This window comes from Emys orbicularis, chromosome 1, assembly GCF_028017835.1.
Source record: "Emys orbicularis isolate rEmyOrb1 chromosome 1, rEmyOrb1.hap1, whole genome shotgun sequence".
Classification (NCBI taxonomy): Eukaryota; Metazoa; Chordata; order Testudines; family Emydidae; genus Emys; species Emys orbicularis.
This window is the reverse complement of record NC_088683.1, coordinates 209,212,280-209,227,194: the sequence shown is the minus strand read 5'-3', so window position 1 is coordinate 209,227,194 and position 14,915 is coordinate 209,212,280. Positions and strand designations below refer to the sequence as shown.

The 14,915-nt window shown below is 43.9% G+C and overlaps 1 protein-coding gene across 3 annotated transcripts in view; it reads right to left on the bottom strand.

Moving 5' to 3' along the window:
• Positions 1–14,915, bottom strand: part of PDE9A (phosphodiesterase 9A) — a 91,849-nt gene that overhangs the window by 20,635 nt on the left and 56,299 nt on the right. For 2 of the 3 annotated variants that reach the window (XM_065406595.1, XM_065406603.1), the window contains 3 exons: positions 14,121–14,205; positions 5,413–5,494; positions 3,022–3,096 (listed from right to left, as the gene is read on the bottom strand). In XM_065406595.1, the coding sequence (XP_065262667.1) occupies positions 3,022–3,096; positions 5,413–5,494; positions 14,121–14,205 (242 nt within the window). Of the gene's footprint in view, positions 1–3,021; positions 3,097–5,412; positions 5,495–14,120; positions 14,206–14,333; positions 14,377–14,915 lie in introns of those variants that run through there. The other variant, XM_065406610.1, reaches the window with a different exon arrangement.

Here is a 14,915-nt window from a genome sequence, read left to right as displayed (position 1 = left end):
AGCTCCTTGTGAGGTATTTGCAGCCCTATGGCTGCAGTAACTTCTGATAGTCTGCTAGCCCTGTCTGGAGAGAGATGGGACAACAGATGCACAGAGATACTCAATGTGAGGAGAAAGTGGGGCAGGAAGTCAATTTATGAGTGTGCCCTATCTCCTGAGCAGCTCCATAAATCCAAACAGAAAGTGGTCACCTTGTTTCTTTGTCCTCCTTCTGCACGTAGCTCGACTGTACTCAGGACTGATCAGGTAAGCTGCTTTAGAAGGGAACAAGGGACTAACACCCCACTTACTACTGCATAAGAGAAGGTTAGGTTTTAGCCCCAGTGGACAAAATAGGATTATATTGTCATACATTCCTCAGGGAGCAAGAGATTCTCCAGGTGGGTTGATGAAATACTGTAGAGCAAACCATTACGTTATTGCCTTACGCACTGGTTACACTCTAGCATGGTGATTTATAACCCACTTGCTCAAAATCAGCCACATAAACCACCACTTTCTGTTAAGTAAGTGTTAACATAATTGAAATGGTTCATGTAAACATAAAACAGAGTCAAAAGGGTGAAAATGTCAACAGACATTACCATATGGTATTGTGCTCACAATGGTTTGTGTGATTGTTTCTGAGCCTAAGTCCCACATATGGTATGTTCCTAATCTCCATATCCTCATGCTATCAGTGTGCATGCCACAATGTAATGGTTCCCATTACGATGAATGAGTTTGGCTGTTAAAATACTGTGCTTCAGTGTACAAAAATCCATGGATAATGCTTTTTTCCCTAGTCCTACTCTTTATTAATGGTCTGCTAAACAATCTGCCAACATTTTTATGATCCACCTGGCACGCTGTATTTCTTAGAGCAGTAAAGACATCACAGGCTAGATATTTGAAAGATGGTGGGTAAGTCGTTTTGCCTGACTAGTAAATGACTTTGATGCTTAACTACGGGTGCCTGGAAAAAAAATAACCATAAAGAATCTCCCTCAAACTGGCAAGAAGCGTGCGATGAAAATTCTGTTACCTTCTATGTGAATGTGCATGGCCATATATTCTAACAACCAACAGGAGATTGAACTCTGAACCACATAAAAGTCCTCCAGTTAGTCCTACCAACTGGAAGTATGTTAACAAATAAACTGAATGAAGAACATTATTCATGTTGGGGTTTTTTAATCTTTGGAAATTTGCTTCATCATGGAATATGTTCATCTAGCGATTTTGAAGCAGAATGGCTCCTGTTCGCATAACACTTCTCTGAAGTTGTAATTTGTGCTGCTGGTTTGCAACTCCACTCTCTCTCCTTTTTTTTGTTGCTATTGTACTGATCTAGTTATGTCCTTCTTCTCCCTTTCTGTGCTATCATTTGTTACATCCATTTGTTGAATCATGTTTCACATTATAACTTTCCACAAAAGGGGCATCCTCTTCCTTTGTGTTTCTACAGCAGCTGGCACAATGGGGCCCCTGGGAGCTTCCATAACATAGATGATGATTAATAATTAATAAATAATAATAATAATAATAATATAATATGCTGTGCACTTAGATTTGCATCTCCTCTGAATGTATTGCACACCAACATCCCTGTACAGGAACATACAAATCAATGTCTGCACCCAGGCCCTGATTCAGCAAAGCACCTAAATACTTGTTTAATATTGAGCAGGTAAGTAGTGCCATTGATTTCAGTGGGATTGATCACTTGCTTAAAGTTAAGCATGTGCTTAAGTGCTTTGCTGAATAGGCATAGACTCACTCATACTAGATGACATGAAAAAACACAGGCTGGCATTAACTTTGTTGCACTTGTCCTTGAATGACATTACCAATATTTGGACTATGAAGAAATAAACAAGGAGTTCCATAATAAGGACAATCTATTTGGCACCTTTAGGGAACAAAAATTATTGCACTCCAGAATGATTCACTCAGTAAAGAATTAGATTTCAGGCATATTACCTGGATCCACCAATTCCGTGTTTAAAACAGCAAGTTTCAACTTAAAAGCTGAGGAATCATGAAAATATATATTAGATAAGAGGATCTGAAAAGGAAAAAACAAAACTTTCTTGAATGGATATTTTTGGCCTCATCTACCTTTGGGAATAGCACTGATCCAGCAATTGGTGTAGCCAGCCAGGTGCTGACCTCTAAGGATATGTCTACACTGCAATTAGATGCTCATGCCTGGCCAGGGCCAGCTGACTCGGGCTCAGAGGGCTCAGGCTAAGGGGCTGTTTAATTGCGATGTAGACATTTGGGCTCTGGCTGGAGCTTGAGCTCTGGGACCCTTCAACCTCGCTGAGTCCTAGAGCCTGGGCTCATGCCCGAGCCTGAATGTCTACACCACAATTAAACAGTCCCTAAGCCCTGTGAGCCTGAGTCAGCTGGCACGGGCCAACCTTGGGTTTTTAATTGCAGTGTAGACATATTCAAAGGCTATATCTTCATTGCAAAAAAGGTATCTTTATCTTGCTGTAAAATCCTAGTGGAGTGAAGGCACAGGCAGTGTTTACCTCTGTCTAGCTAGATGAGGTCATCCCTATGCCCTCCACCTGGGGTCTATCTTGACTAACTGCATCAAGGTAAGAACTATGGTGCCTTGTCTCCACTAGGATTATAGCTAGCTCGAGTTAGCTGTTGCCATGTAAAAACACCCCCTTTTAAGCAGTGAAGGCATAGCCTTAGTGTAGAGAAGGGCATGCCGGGGTTTGTACCGACTGAGCGAATGAGGCGCACCCCTACCTGTAAGTGGGGTAAAGCACGATTTGCTCAGACAGTGCAATTCCTTGCATGTTCATTTCTACACTTTGGGGTCAGCACCCAGGTGGCCTCATTGACTTCTGGCTGCCAGTCGATGAACAGAAGGTATTCCTGAGTGTAGGCCAGGTCTTTGTTCCGCATTGCCTTCGTTAGGCTTCCATTGCTAGATACTGAAGACGGCTTTCCTGACCGTCTCAGTGCTGTCATGGGATAAGCCACAAGTACCAACAACTTGTTTACTCATTGCCTCATTACCTCATTGGGCTCCCACAGCCAGACGTCAAACGTTGGTTTCCGAAGTGCTTCTATGGTCTCCTGAGACAGCATGTACTGTAGACAAAAAGACAGTGTCTATTATTAACCACTACTGAGTTCCCCTCATGTCTTTGTGGGAGCTGCATTCTGCCCTCATCAGAAGTTCTCCAGCATGCCATTAATTAATTTTCCAAAATGTAGTGCCTCAGCCATGATTGGGTAAAATGCATTGTCTTTTGTTGGTTTTAATCTTAAATTCTTCATATTTTGGGGGATGAAATACTTAACTGCAGGTGATTTATATTGTTATTTTGAACAGCTGTTTTTCTCAAGGGTTCCCACATTTCAATCAAGTGCCAGGCAGCAAAGCGATTGTTTATTGTTTACTCAGAGCTCCAAAACAAAATCCAACTCAACCTCCAGCAGGACTTAAAGTGTGCTGGGCTGGCACAGGACACAGACCCTGGAAATAACATTTCTAAAAAGCAAGCTGGGTCACCGAGGATGCACATTTTTAGTACCCCTGGGTGTAAAGCCCCTCTGATTACTTGCTTTCCCTGCTTGCCTGCATCCTGCGGAAGTGCAGCCAATCAGAGCTTCTGCAGGAAGCAGGCAAGGCTCTTTCCCCCTCCCCTCAGAAGCTGACACTGTTCTCAGAGAAGGGGAAGAGGAGGAGGGAGTAGAAAGAGACCAGCAGCTCAGGGCTGGTGGTCGTGGTGGTGGGGCTGGGGAGACAGGATTGATTTGGAGGTTGAGGGCAGGGGATGGGCAGATGTGAAGGGGATCACAGACCTCTCCCCCCCTACACACATTTTTTTCACAGCACTTTAAGCATTTGACCCCCAGTGTTCTGGGTTGTTACTGGGTTGGTAACAATCGCTGGCAATTTGTAAAAAATTCTAGAGTATTAGAAGATGTGTAAGGTATCTAACCACTATTGAACTGTGTTTTTGAGACCACGTGATCAAAATATGCTTGGAATACGTAAACCTAGTAGCTTAATTGGTCCACTTACCAAAGTTGGCTGTAATTAGTTTTGGTATACTATACTGAGAATATAAATGAAATTATCTGAGCCACTACATTGTTATTTAATTCAAGCAAGAATTACATTTGAGGATTAATTCTCCATCTCTGGAAGGCAGTAATCTTGTGTTTGCATGATACTTTATTTGTAGTATAGAGTTTTGCTAGACAGCTTTAAATTAGCAATATTGATGTATTAATTAATAACAGCACTGTAATTACCAAATCTGTTTCAAGTGAACTGCCACCTCCTAACACGCCTGAGGTCACACAAATCCAGTATTTAAAGCCGTAACAAATGTCACACACAGAGCAAACAAAACCGAAACTTCTCCTAAAACCAAGCAATTAAAAGCCTTTGGCCCTAGGCAGAAAGGAACAACATCTTACCACTGTGTTCAGTTAGTGCAGCTCTCAACAGTAATAGTTAATCTCAGAAGCCAAGCATTCTAGCAGTGGGTAAAAGGTTAAGGTATAGTTGCCGTCTACATATCGTGGAACAAAGGAATGTAGAGCAGTTTGAAAAAGCATGTGTTAGTAGTGTCAACAACACATATAAATTTAAGCAAAGCCAAAATGGAAATGACATTTTATAGCTCATTAAATCCATTTTCAAGAGACAGATGCCAGGACTACAAAAATTACTTTAACTGAAAAATAATTCACTGAGAGGAAAAAAAGTAGAGGCGCCATTACAGAATAGAGAATAAAGTTATAGACTATAATAAATCTTGCTCTGAGCCGGCAGACTAAGTATCATTAGATAAAACAGAACACTAAATGTTCAACAAATTTCAGGAATTCAGTAACATTTTCAGCACTAATGAGATTCCGAATATTAAAGGTTATTGAGGGTCGGATTTCAAACCCATTGAAATCAATGGGAGTCTTTCTATTGGCTTCCAGGGTCTTTGGATTAGGCCCTCCATCTACACCAGTGGTTCCCAAAGTGGTGTCCCCGGACTCTGGGGGATTTGCTGTGGGTCATGTGGGGGTCCGTCCCTTGAGCCAGGGCCGGAACATGCTGGAACAGCATTCTGGTATTTTTGCTGCATGTAGGATGCTATTTTGTATTCAAAATGACATCCTCAGCACAGCGTGACCTTTCGCACACTGTGCGTGAGAGGTCATGTTGGCAGGGGTGTTCCCACGCTGGTGGGGTTGTTCCAATAGTACAGGAAATGAAAGGGGTCCCAGACAGTTAGTCAGATGCCAAAGGAGTCCTTGGTGGGAAAAAGTTTGGGAATCCGTGATCTAAACAATTAAGCTATAGAGTGATGGGAAGTCATGCATTGTATTCCAGCTCCTCATGGGAAGGCATGCTCTATAATTAATATCCTGATAACAAAGTGCATCTTATGGTACCTTTGGATAGGATGGTACGTCTCTTCGGGGTGTCAACTTCTTGTTTTCATCTATGAAGCTGTACTTACAGGGACAGCTGGTCCTGCAAATGAAAAATTCAGCCCTCAACATTGGGACAACAGCAGGTGCATTCTCTTGAGTAGCACTGACTATATTAAAATATCTTGGTATGAGGTCACATAGAGGGTATGTCTACACTGCATCTTAAGCCTGAGTTCTAACTCAGGTTGAGCCCAAGCCCCACTTCCATTCACACACAAATCAGTCTATCTCGGGTTAGCAAGCACTCAGTGCCTGGGTTTTAGGACCCACTAGGGCAGGGGTTCTCAAACTGGGGGTCGGGACCCCTCAGGGGGTCGTGAGGTTATTACATGAGGGGTCACAAGCTGTCAGCCTCCATCCCAAACCCCGCTTTGCCTCCAGCATTTATAATGGTGTTAAATCTATTAAAAAGTGTTTTTCATTTATAAGGGGGGTCGCACTCAGAGGCTTGCTATGTGAAAGGGGTCACCAGTACAAAAGTTAGAGAACCACTGCACTAGGGGGTGGCTCCGAGCCCAAGTCCTGCTGTGACTGAGGTCCAAGCCCTGTGATTTTGCAGTGTGGATGAAGCTCAAGCTGCAGACTCAAGTCAGAAGGTCTGTGTGGTGCCGTATGGATGCGTTAGCATGTCTGTGAGACCTGGGTCCAGCAATGTAAACCCAGGTTTACAATGCAGTGTGGAAGCTGAAGCGTAGGCTTGGAAACACCAAACCCACAAGCCAAGGTCCCAAAGACCTGGGTTTACAATGCAGTGTAGACATACCCTTAGAGTTACACTGCTTCTCAATCTCTCCTAACAATCTCATTTTCTCTAATCATAAGAAACAATCAGGGCCAAGTCATTCTTACCCCTGTATGAGGCAATATATAATTGAGGCCACCATAATATCCAAGAAACTCTCTGGAAATAAATGTAGGTGTATCTGAAATTCATTCATACTCTTTAATTTAATCATCTTTCCATTCAACTGATTTGATACGTTTATTATCTTTTGTGTAAAATAGTTCTGCTTGAGTTTAGCATTCATTCCTAGAGTCCTAATGTTTAGATTATCCCCCTTTATTTTAAAAACACCCAATAGTCAAACAAAAAGCAAAAAACAAAGAAAACTAAGAAACCCAAACCCAACAAAATCAAAACAATCTATCAACTTTATTTCCTCCTTTCATAATTTTGGAAATTTCTATTATGTCACAATGTTTCCTCTATTCCAGTGTGAATATCCCAACCCTCTAATTTCTTCCTTGTAACTTTGATGTTTGCTATCATCTCTGTTGCTGTATTTTGTATTCTTTGCAAAGCAATTTTGGCTTTTGGTTGAAGGTGATCAGTACTGAACACCGTCTAACAAGGGCTTTATGCATTAGCAGTATCACTGGTGAGGTCAGAGATAGGGTGACCAGACAGCAAATGTGAAAAATCGGGACTGGGGTGGGGGGTGATAGGAGCCTATATAAGAAAAAGAACCAAAAATCGGGACTGTCCCTATAAAATCGGGACATCTGGTCACCCTAGTCAGAGATTGTCCAAAACAGTCCTAAGAAATCAGTCAGTTCATGAACAGTAATAGTATTACTCTTTGTATCGCAGTAGCTCATAGAGGTCCCAGCTGAGACTGGGACTCCATGGTGATGGCATTGTACGGACATTGAATAAGACAGTCTTTGCTCCAAAGAGTTTACAATCTAAATACACAAGACGGACAAAATACGGAAAAAAGGAACTATTATCCCAGTTTAAAAGGCAGGGTGCTGAGGCGCAGAGAAACCAATGGCTAGATCCACAAAGGGGATTTAGGCTTAGCATTGCATCTCCTAAGTTCAGGTGCTCTGCCTCCTACTGGAACCCACAGCTCCGAGTCAGGCGCTCAGGCTCCCTATACAATACATGAGGAGAGTTAGGTGCCCAGAAATGGGATCTACAAAAGCCAGCACATTGAATAGGGAGCTGCCTAAGCTAGCCAATAGGAAATACCAAGGAGAGGGGTGTGGCCTCAACCCTACCCCTCTCAGGGATTTAGGTGCCTAACTCTGGTCCAGCGGTGATACCTATCTCCACTTGGAACTCACAGCTGTGATCCTGCTCCCACAGGCGCTGGCTTCCTCCGGGCCCCAGGGGTGCTCAACCCCCCGCTCCGCCCCCATCCACCCCTTCCCTCAAGCCCCCACCCCTTCCCCACCCCCACTCCGGCCCAGGCTCCACCCCACCCCTTCCCCCAAGGCCCTACCTCCACCCTGCCTCTTCCCACTCCTGCTCCACCCCCCTTCCCGCCCAGTTCCACCTCCTCATCTGTGCACACCCCATCCCTGCTCCTCCCCCTCCCCCAATGCCTCCTGCATGCCATGAAACAGCTGATCATAGCAGGCAGAAGGCACTGGGAGGGAGGGGGAAGAGTTGATAGGCGGGGTCACCGGTGGGCGGGAGGCACTGGGAGGAGCTTGGCTGCCGGTGGGGGCTAAGCACCCACTAATTTTTTTCCATTGGTGCTCCAGCCCTGGAGCACCCATGGAGTCGGCACCTATGCCTGCTCCTGGAGTTAGGTACCTAAGCCAGGTAAGCCCTTCCTTGCAAAAAATTGAGGAGGAAGTTCTGCCAGCCCCCTTCTACCCAATTGCCCAGTCATTAGAACTGTAGGCTGGTGGCCCTAGTCACCAGCTGGGGATAGACAGCCAGCCACACCCAGGTTAGGTTTCTGTCCTTTTCTTCAGGGCTCTGTTTATTGTCTTTCCAAACAAAGCAAGAAAAGTATACAAAAAGCAACAGCAACAACAGTCTGCTTAAGGGTTCGGACTGGGGTCCTCTGGCCTCCAGTGGCTATAGGGTAGGGCCCTTTCTGACCCCAGCAGAGTTCCAAAGGGCCAGCTGGCCCACCTGCTCTGTTCGCCGGAGAATATCCTTTCTCACCCCCCACCCTGTTCATGGCTTGAGCTCTCCTTTATATTCCAGACAAGAGTATGGGCTAATCCTAAAGTGCTGATCGGCTGTGTCAGCTTGACCCCACCACATGTCTGCTGGGCTTCTCTCTGGGGTAGGGATGGCTGCTCCCTCTTCCCCCCACCACCCTGGGCTATTAAATGGGCAGATCACCTGTTACATGAACACTCGCCCCAGATGTAGGAAACCCGAGGTCAAATCCTCCATCTGCCTGAGAAGAGCAAGAAATTGAACCCAGGCCCTCAATTCTCCCAGGTGAGTGCCTGTGCCACTGGGCTATGAGGTATTTCTGAAAGGGGGGGGCGAGTGTGTGTGTCTATCAGTCATCTTTGCTGGGCCAGAGAGAGCCCAGTGGCTAGGGCACTCAGCGGGGATGTGGGAGAGTCAGGTGCCAGTTCTGGCTTCAATGGATATTAAGTATTTTTTATAAAGTGGAACAGCTTCAATGACAGAGACTGAGAAAGTCCAACCCCAGAATGCCCCATAACCCAGTGGTTAGGGCACTGAAGTGGGAGACCTGGGCTCACGTCCCTGCTCTTCTGAGGTAGAATGGGGATTGAAACCCAAGTCTCCTACTCCCAGGTGTCCCAACCATTGGGCTATTGTCTATAAATTGTGTTTTGTGCAGGGCCTGACCTGTAAGAGCATTTCCAGCGGATCGAGGGAAGTGATTATTCCCCTCTATTTGGCACTGGTGAGGCCACATCTGGAGTATTGCGTCCAGTTTTGGGCGCCCCACTACAGAACGAAAATGATCAGGGGGCTGGGGCAGATGACTTACGAGAAGAGGCTGAGGGAACTGGGCTTGTTTAGTCTGCAGAAGAGAAGAATGAGGGGGGGATTTGACAGCAGCCTTCAACTACCTGAAAGGGGGTTCCAAAGAGGATGGAGTCGGCTGTTCTCAGTGGTGGCAGATGACAGAACAAGGAGCAATGGTCTCAAGTTGCAGTGGGGGAGGTCTAGGTTGGATATTAGGAAACACTATTTCACTAGGAGGGTGGTGAAGCACTGGAATGGGTTACCTAGGGAGGTGCTGGAATCTCCTTCCTTAGAAGTTTTTAAGGCCCGGCTTGACAAAGCCCTGGCTGGGATGATTTAATTGGTGTTGGTCCTGCTTTGAGCAGCAGGTTGGACTAGGTGACCTCCTGAGGTCTCTTCCAACCCTAATCTTCTATGATTCTATGGTAGGCCAGCTCCGAGGCACCATCTGAGCACACCTACAGGGTTGGGCTCCATAGGCAAGATAGTGGGGGACACCTGGTTTGAGGATCCCATCAGGGTTTAAGTGTGAGTGAGGTGTCAGAACTTCAGCAGCTGTGCACATGCCCACTGCCAGATTTTTAGGCACTTTGGAAATTGAGGTACCTACAGGGTTAAGCAGTAGCTAAGTGCGGGTTTTGAGGATCTAAATTTTGGACTTAAGCACCTGAAGTAGCAGTTAGGTGCCTAAATTCCTTTGTGGATCTAACCTTAAGTGACTTGCCAAAGGTCACAGAGAAAGCCTGTGGCAGAACGTGGAACTGACCCCACATCTCTTGAGATGCAGTCCAATGCATTAACCACAAGAACAGCCTTCCTCATTATCAGAGCCTGCTAGAGAAAAGGGAATCTCTGGGCCAGATTCATCACTAGCCCACAGCTGATTTATGCTGCTTTGAGGGGGAGGGGTACTAAACTCTGTACACTCAGCTTAACCAGTCAGTTTCTCCTGTCTAGTGTAGGGAGAATCACCAGGTGGAGGACAGGCACATTAATGGCTCATAAGCCACACTCCTCCAAGCCCCTGTGCTAGGGGTGGTATGAAAGGAGAAAAGGTGGTGTGGCCAGGTCATCCCTGCACCTGGCTGAAACTAGCTACTGTGGGCGGAGGGCAGAGCAGCATGGAGCAGCCTTCATGTTGCTGTAACTTGCACCAGTGCCAGGACGTAATCAGGCACTTACATATGTGCATTACCTAAATTATATCCCACAAGCACCCTCATGTTATTAGCCTCTACAAGCTGCAGGTGCAAAAAATAGAGGCCAGCATTAACAATCTGATCCTTAATGTGTGGGTAAGGGGAAGGAAGCTTTGCTCCTCTTCTTTGAAGAAGCTGATGTGCTTCTAACTGTATGTGATGACACTCCAAAAGGGGCATTTTAAAAACATATACTTTGAGCATTACTATTCTATTCTATACCATTCAAATATTACAGTATGTCTATATACTTTTTAATAAGCTGTGTAGTGAATGAAATACTGAGGTACGAAGGCTGGATGAAGTGCAAAGAAAACCACTAAGTTGCTCTTGGATGTCTTTTTTAGACCCCTCATGCAGTGGGGAGGGCTTGTTTGCGTAGCAACTCAAGGATGAAGCTCCTCTTGCATTGAGTCAACACTCCTTCATGCCATTGCTCAAGCTGAGCCATGGTTTCTAGGGAAACCGGTAGCTACTTGTAATTACTCAACAACTTCAATGGGGGTCCTTCTTAAGGACAATGCCACACAAGGAGCAGACTTTCCTTGCTTTAGAAAACCAAAGCAATTCACTGGAATCTTTGATTATATTCTGCATGGCTCAGCTCCAGCTGCTGATGCAAGAGCCATCTGTTTAGGCTGACTACAGTGGGTGGCTTATTATGAACACTTTTAGGTCATTCGGCTTGGACCTCAGTCTTCACTTTAAAAATAAGAATGAATAAGCTGATACTTTTCTTTTACCTTGATAATGTGGGAGAGGGAGTATGTGTGTTTGTGGGATTCCTGGCTGCAGCCGTAAGTTTAATGGAGAATCTGAGATGTAAGCGGTCTCAATTAAAGTAAAATCAATTAATAAACACAAAGAATTAATTTTCCACGTTTACAGTGTTTTTCTCCTGAAGATGTCAAAGTGGTCAACTCCACTCATCAAGTCTCATAATACTCATGTAAGGTAAGTAAGTATTATGGTAGGAAGGATGATCTTGTGGTTAAAGTACAAGATGGAGAATCAGGAGACCTGGATTCTAATCCTGGCCCTGCCACTGCGCGTATGTCTACACTGCAAAGAAAAACCTGTGGCTGGCCCGTGCCAGCCAATTCAGGCTTGCAGGGCTCAGGCTGTGGGGCTGTTTCATTGCTGCATAGGCTTCCAGGCTCGGGTTGTGGTCTGGCTCTAGAACACTGAGAGGTGGAAGGGTCCTAGAGCACGGGCTCCAGCCAGAGCCTGGCAGTCTATACAGCAATGAAACAGCCCTGCAGCCCTAGCCCTGCATGCCTGAGTTGACTGGCATGGGCAAGCCATGGGTTTTTCTTTGCTGTGTAGACATACCCAGATTAACTACATGATCCTGGCAGATTGTCTCTCAACCTCATCTTCCTCATCTGTAAAATGGGGATAACAGTGCAGTGAATTGGCTAGGAGCCCATGCTTTTGAAGCAGAGGGCTTCAAGTTTAAATGTAACTGGAATTTGTCAATAACCAGGTAATTAAAGCTGCTGCCTACACCTTGCTGGGAATAAAGACTCCTCTACCCATGTGGGAGAAAAAAGAATCAGCTGGGATTAGCCCAAGATAGACCAAAAAGAACTCAAGAAGAGCAACAGTCGCTGACTATAGTTACCACTATCTCTGAACAATGGCTTCTGTGGCACAGGTCCCTCTGACCTTAAGGGAACCAGGGTGGCTTGACCAACCACAATCAATCAGCAATATTATTTTATTTTTTTCACCTTTCACACTCTTTAACACATTGATTTCAATGGCATCACATCAACATAAAACTGGAATTTTGCAGTGGTGAGGCAGGTTCCAAGTTTCTATCTTTTTCCACTGCAAAGATGCAGCTATTACAGTGTAAACAGATCCGCAGTCTTGTAGAACAACCGCAGCAGCAAAGATGGGATCTCACTTGTCCAGTGCACCACTGACCTCGAGGAGGTGTGAACTCCACATTCTAATTGGATCCATTTAAATGGTCACATTATTAAGCACAGGCAAGTTCGTTCTCTCTTATAAAGCCTAGTTACTTAAATGCAAAAAACCTGTGTTAAATCAACCTTATGACTGCCCAGGTAAAACCACAAAAATACAACATTTTGGTCCCACAGCAATGTTAACTTGACTACATTGAATGTATGTAGTATTTTCTATTTCTGATTTTCTGGTTAAATGGATAGCTTACTATATTGCTACTCATATTACAAAATATAGACCACAAATCAACAGGATGTGCAGCACAAACGAGTCAAGGCTGGGGTTAGAACAATGCGTTTTGCATTTCCTAATTTTGGTGTGATATTAACTGTGCAATCTTAATGTAGCATTAACATAATTTTTTGTTCTGTCTCTCTCTGTTTCTCTATGCATGCCTGCATGCACACACTCACATATTCTACAAAAAGTCAAGAATCAAACCGCCTCTGCTCCCCCACCCCCCAGTATGCAAATTGAATCTAACATATATTAGAATAAAATTTTTTTATTTTGCTGTCAAATTCATTCCTAGCCAGGCTAATGAAATTCCCTCAGCTGCCTTAACAAGTCACTATGTAACCAGCAGGGCAAATTTGTGTCTGTCACGCTGCTGTAAATCTGGAGTAGTTCCACTGAGGTTAATGGGTTACTCCAGATTTACACCAGAATGACAGGGCAGAATTTGGCCCTAAGACTGTATCAATACAAATGTGTTTTTTGAATTCTTGCATCACATTCATCTGGATAATCAAAACATTATAAAACCAAATTATTATATAGCCAGGTTCCATGGTGTTTAAACAAATCTCCCATCTACTTCAATGAAAGATTTGTCTGCTTAAGGACCAAAAAGTGTGACCCTATAGAACAAACCCTATAGAAAGATTTTCAAGACAACACACATAGTTAACTTTGCTTAGGAGCAGGGCTTTGGAGCGGAGCCCAGAGCTGGAGTGCGGACCAGTAGGTTTTTGCCCGGAGCTGGAGCGGAGCCGGAGCGGAGTAATTCAAATTTTTGAATTTCTCCAAAATCCCTGCTTAGGAGATACCTTTTTTAGCAAAAGTCTGAATTGCCTGATGTATTTCTCTTTAATAACTCTACCAGCAGTGTTAATAATCTCTTAGTTGCCGATATGTTTATCTTGATGTATTTCGGAGACATAAAGGTCCAACTCTAAAGCTGATTCAGTGTACCACAACAAGATACAATTCCCTCTGCTGTTGTTTTAATTACAGCAAGTCTAAACTTTGTAATAGCTGATCAGTAGGGTGACTCCTTGAATTTAGAAGGGAATCCCTCATTGCTAGTTGAAATTGGAAGTCAACATTTTGCAGAAGTGTGAGATCATAATTAGAAGAACTGTTATGTATTTATTGTGATATTTTCCCAACTTACATTTTAAAACTTAGTGGAGCTAATTAGAACACTAGCCTCTTACAAAATAAATGTTTTCTTTGACAGAAGTTTCTCTTGCTGCATAAAACTTGGTGCAAAATTCCTATGACTGGATGGCTGAACACAGAAAAAACAAGACATTAATCTCTGTCTGCAAGAAGATTTTTCTTTCAGTCATCTGGAACCAGCTTTTTTAACTACTGAATTTCCATAAATTCTTAAATGAAACCACAGTCTTTGCAAATGAAGCCAATGCCTTGCGCAGCACTGAGCTGCTGCTTTGCTTCTGTGTTTAAAAAACCAGAATGACTAAATTCAACGGAATTACTTCACCAGAGTTTGAATCCAGAAATCCTGCTGGATTTTTCTTTTCCCCAATGGTAACTGAAGCAGAACTTACCTGGTGCTTCTTGCTGCCATTTCCTCCCTCATCTTTTTAATGTCACTCTTGCATTTCTCGATCTCTACTACTTTCAGTCCTTCCACTGTCAACAAAGCAAAAACAACAGGGGTGTTACCATGGAGAAACATGAAGGATCTTATTTCATTAATTGTGCAGAATTTCAAAAGGCTTGTAACAGTGGGGTTATCCAGTGAGTCAACAGGTTCTTACATGCTGCACCAGTTCCCATACGTGCAGGAGCTACTGACACCATGTAGCTTTAAAATCCGTAGGAATTTTCTGTTGCCAATTTTTGAAGTGAGCTCAAGTGTTTTAATTCACAAAATGGCCATAGCATCTGATCTTTTCAGAATAGTTAGCAACAGTCTACAGCTCTGTTACCTTTTTCATCCCCTCTTCCTTAGACCACTAATCAAAGGAACTAGTTGGCAAAGAAATGCTCCAGTGATATAAGATTGCCGGACAGCACAGTCACAAAAGTGTCCTGCTAGAATTCAAATTCCCATTAAGATAAAAGGTTTTAATTTAAAAAGTTCCCCAAGGAGCAATAGGAGACTTTGAGAGGCATGCCTGGATACAGAGAAACCAAAAATAGACATTTTAAAAATGTCTTGGCACTTAGAAATAATTTTATTTCAGTTAAGTACCTAAAATATGTCATAATTCCTTGCGGATAAATTGTTGTGCAATCCAGGGTTATTGTTGCATACAGCACAGGAAATACTATACTCTCATCTGTATGTATTGTAAGTGCCACAAGGCAGAAAGTTTGTCCTTATGTTGCAGCTTGTT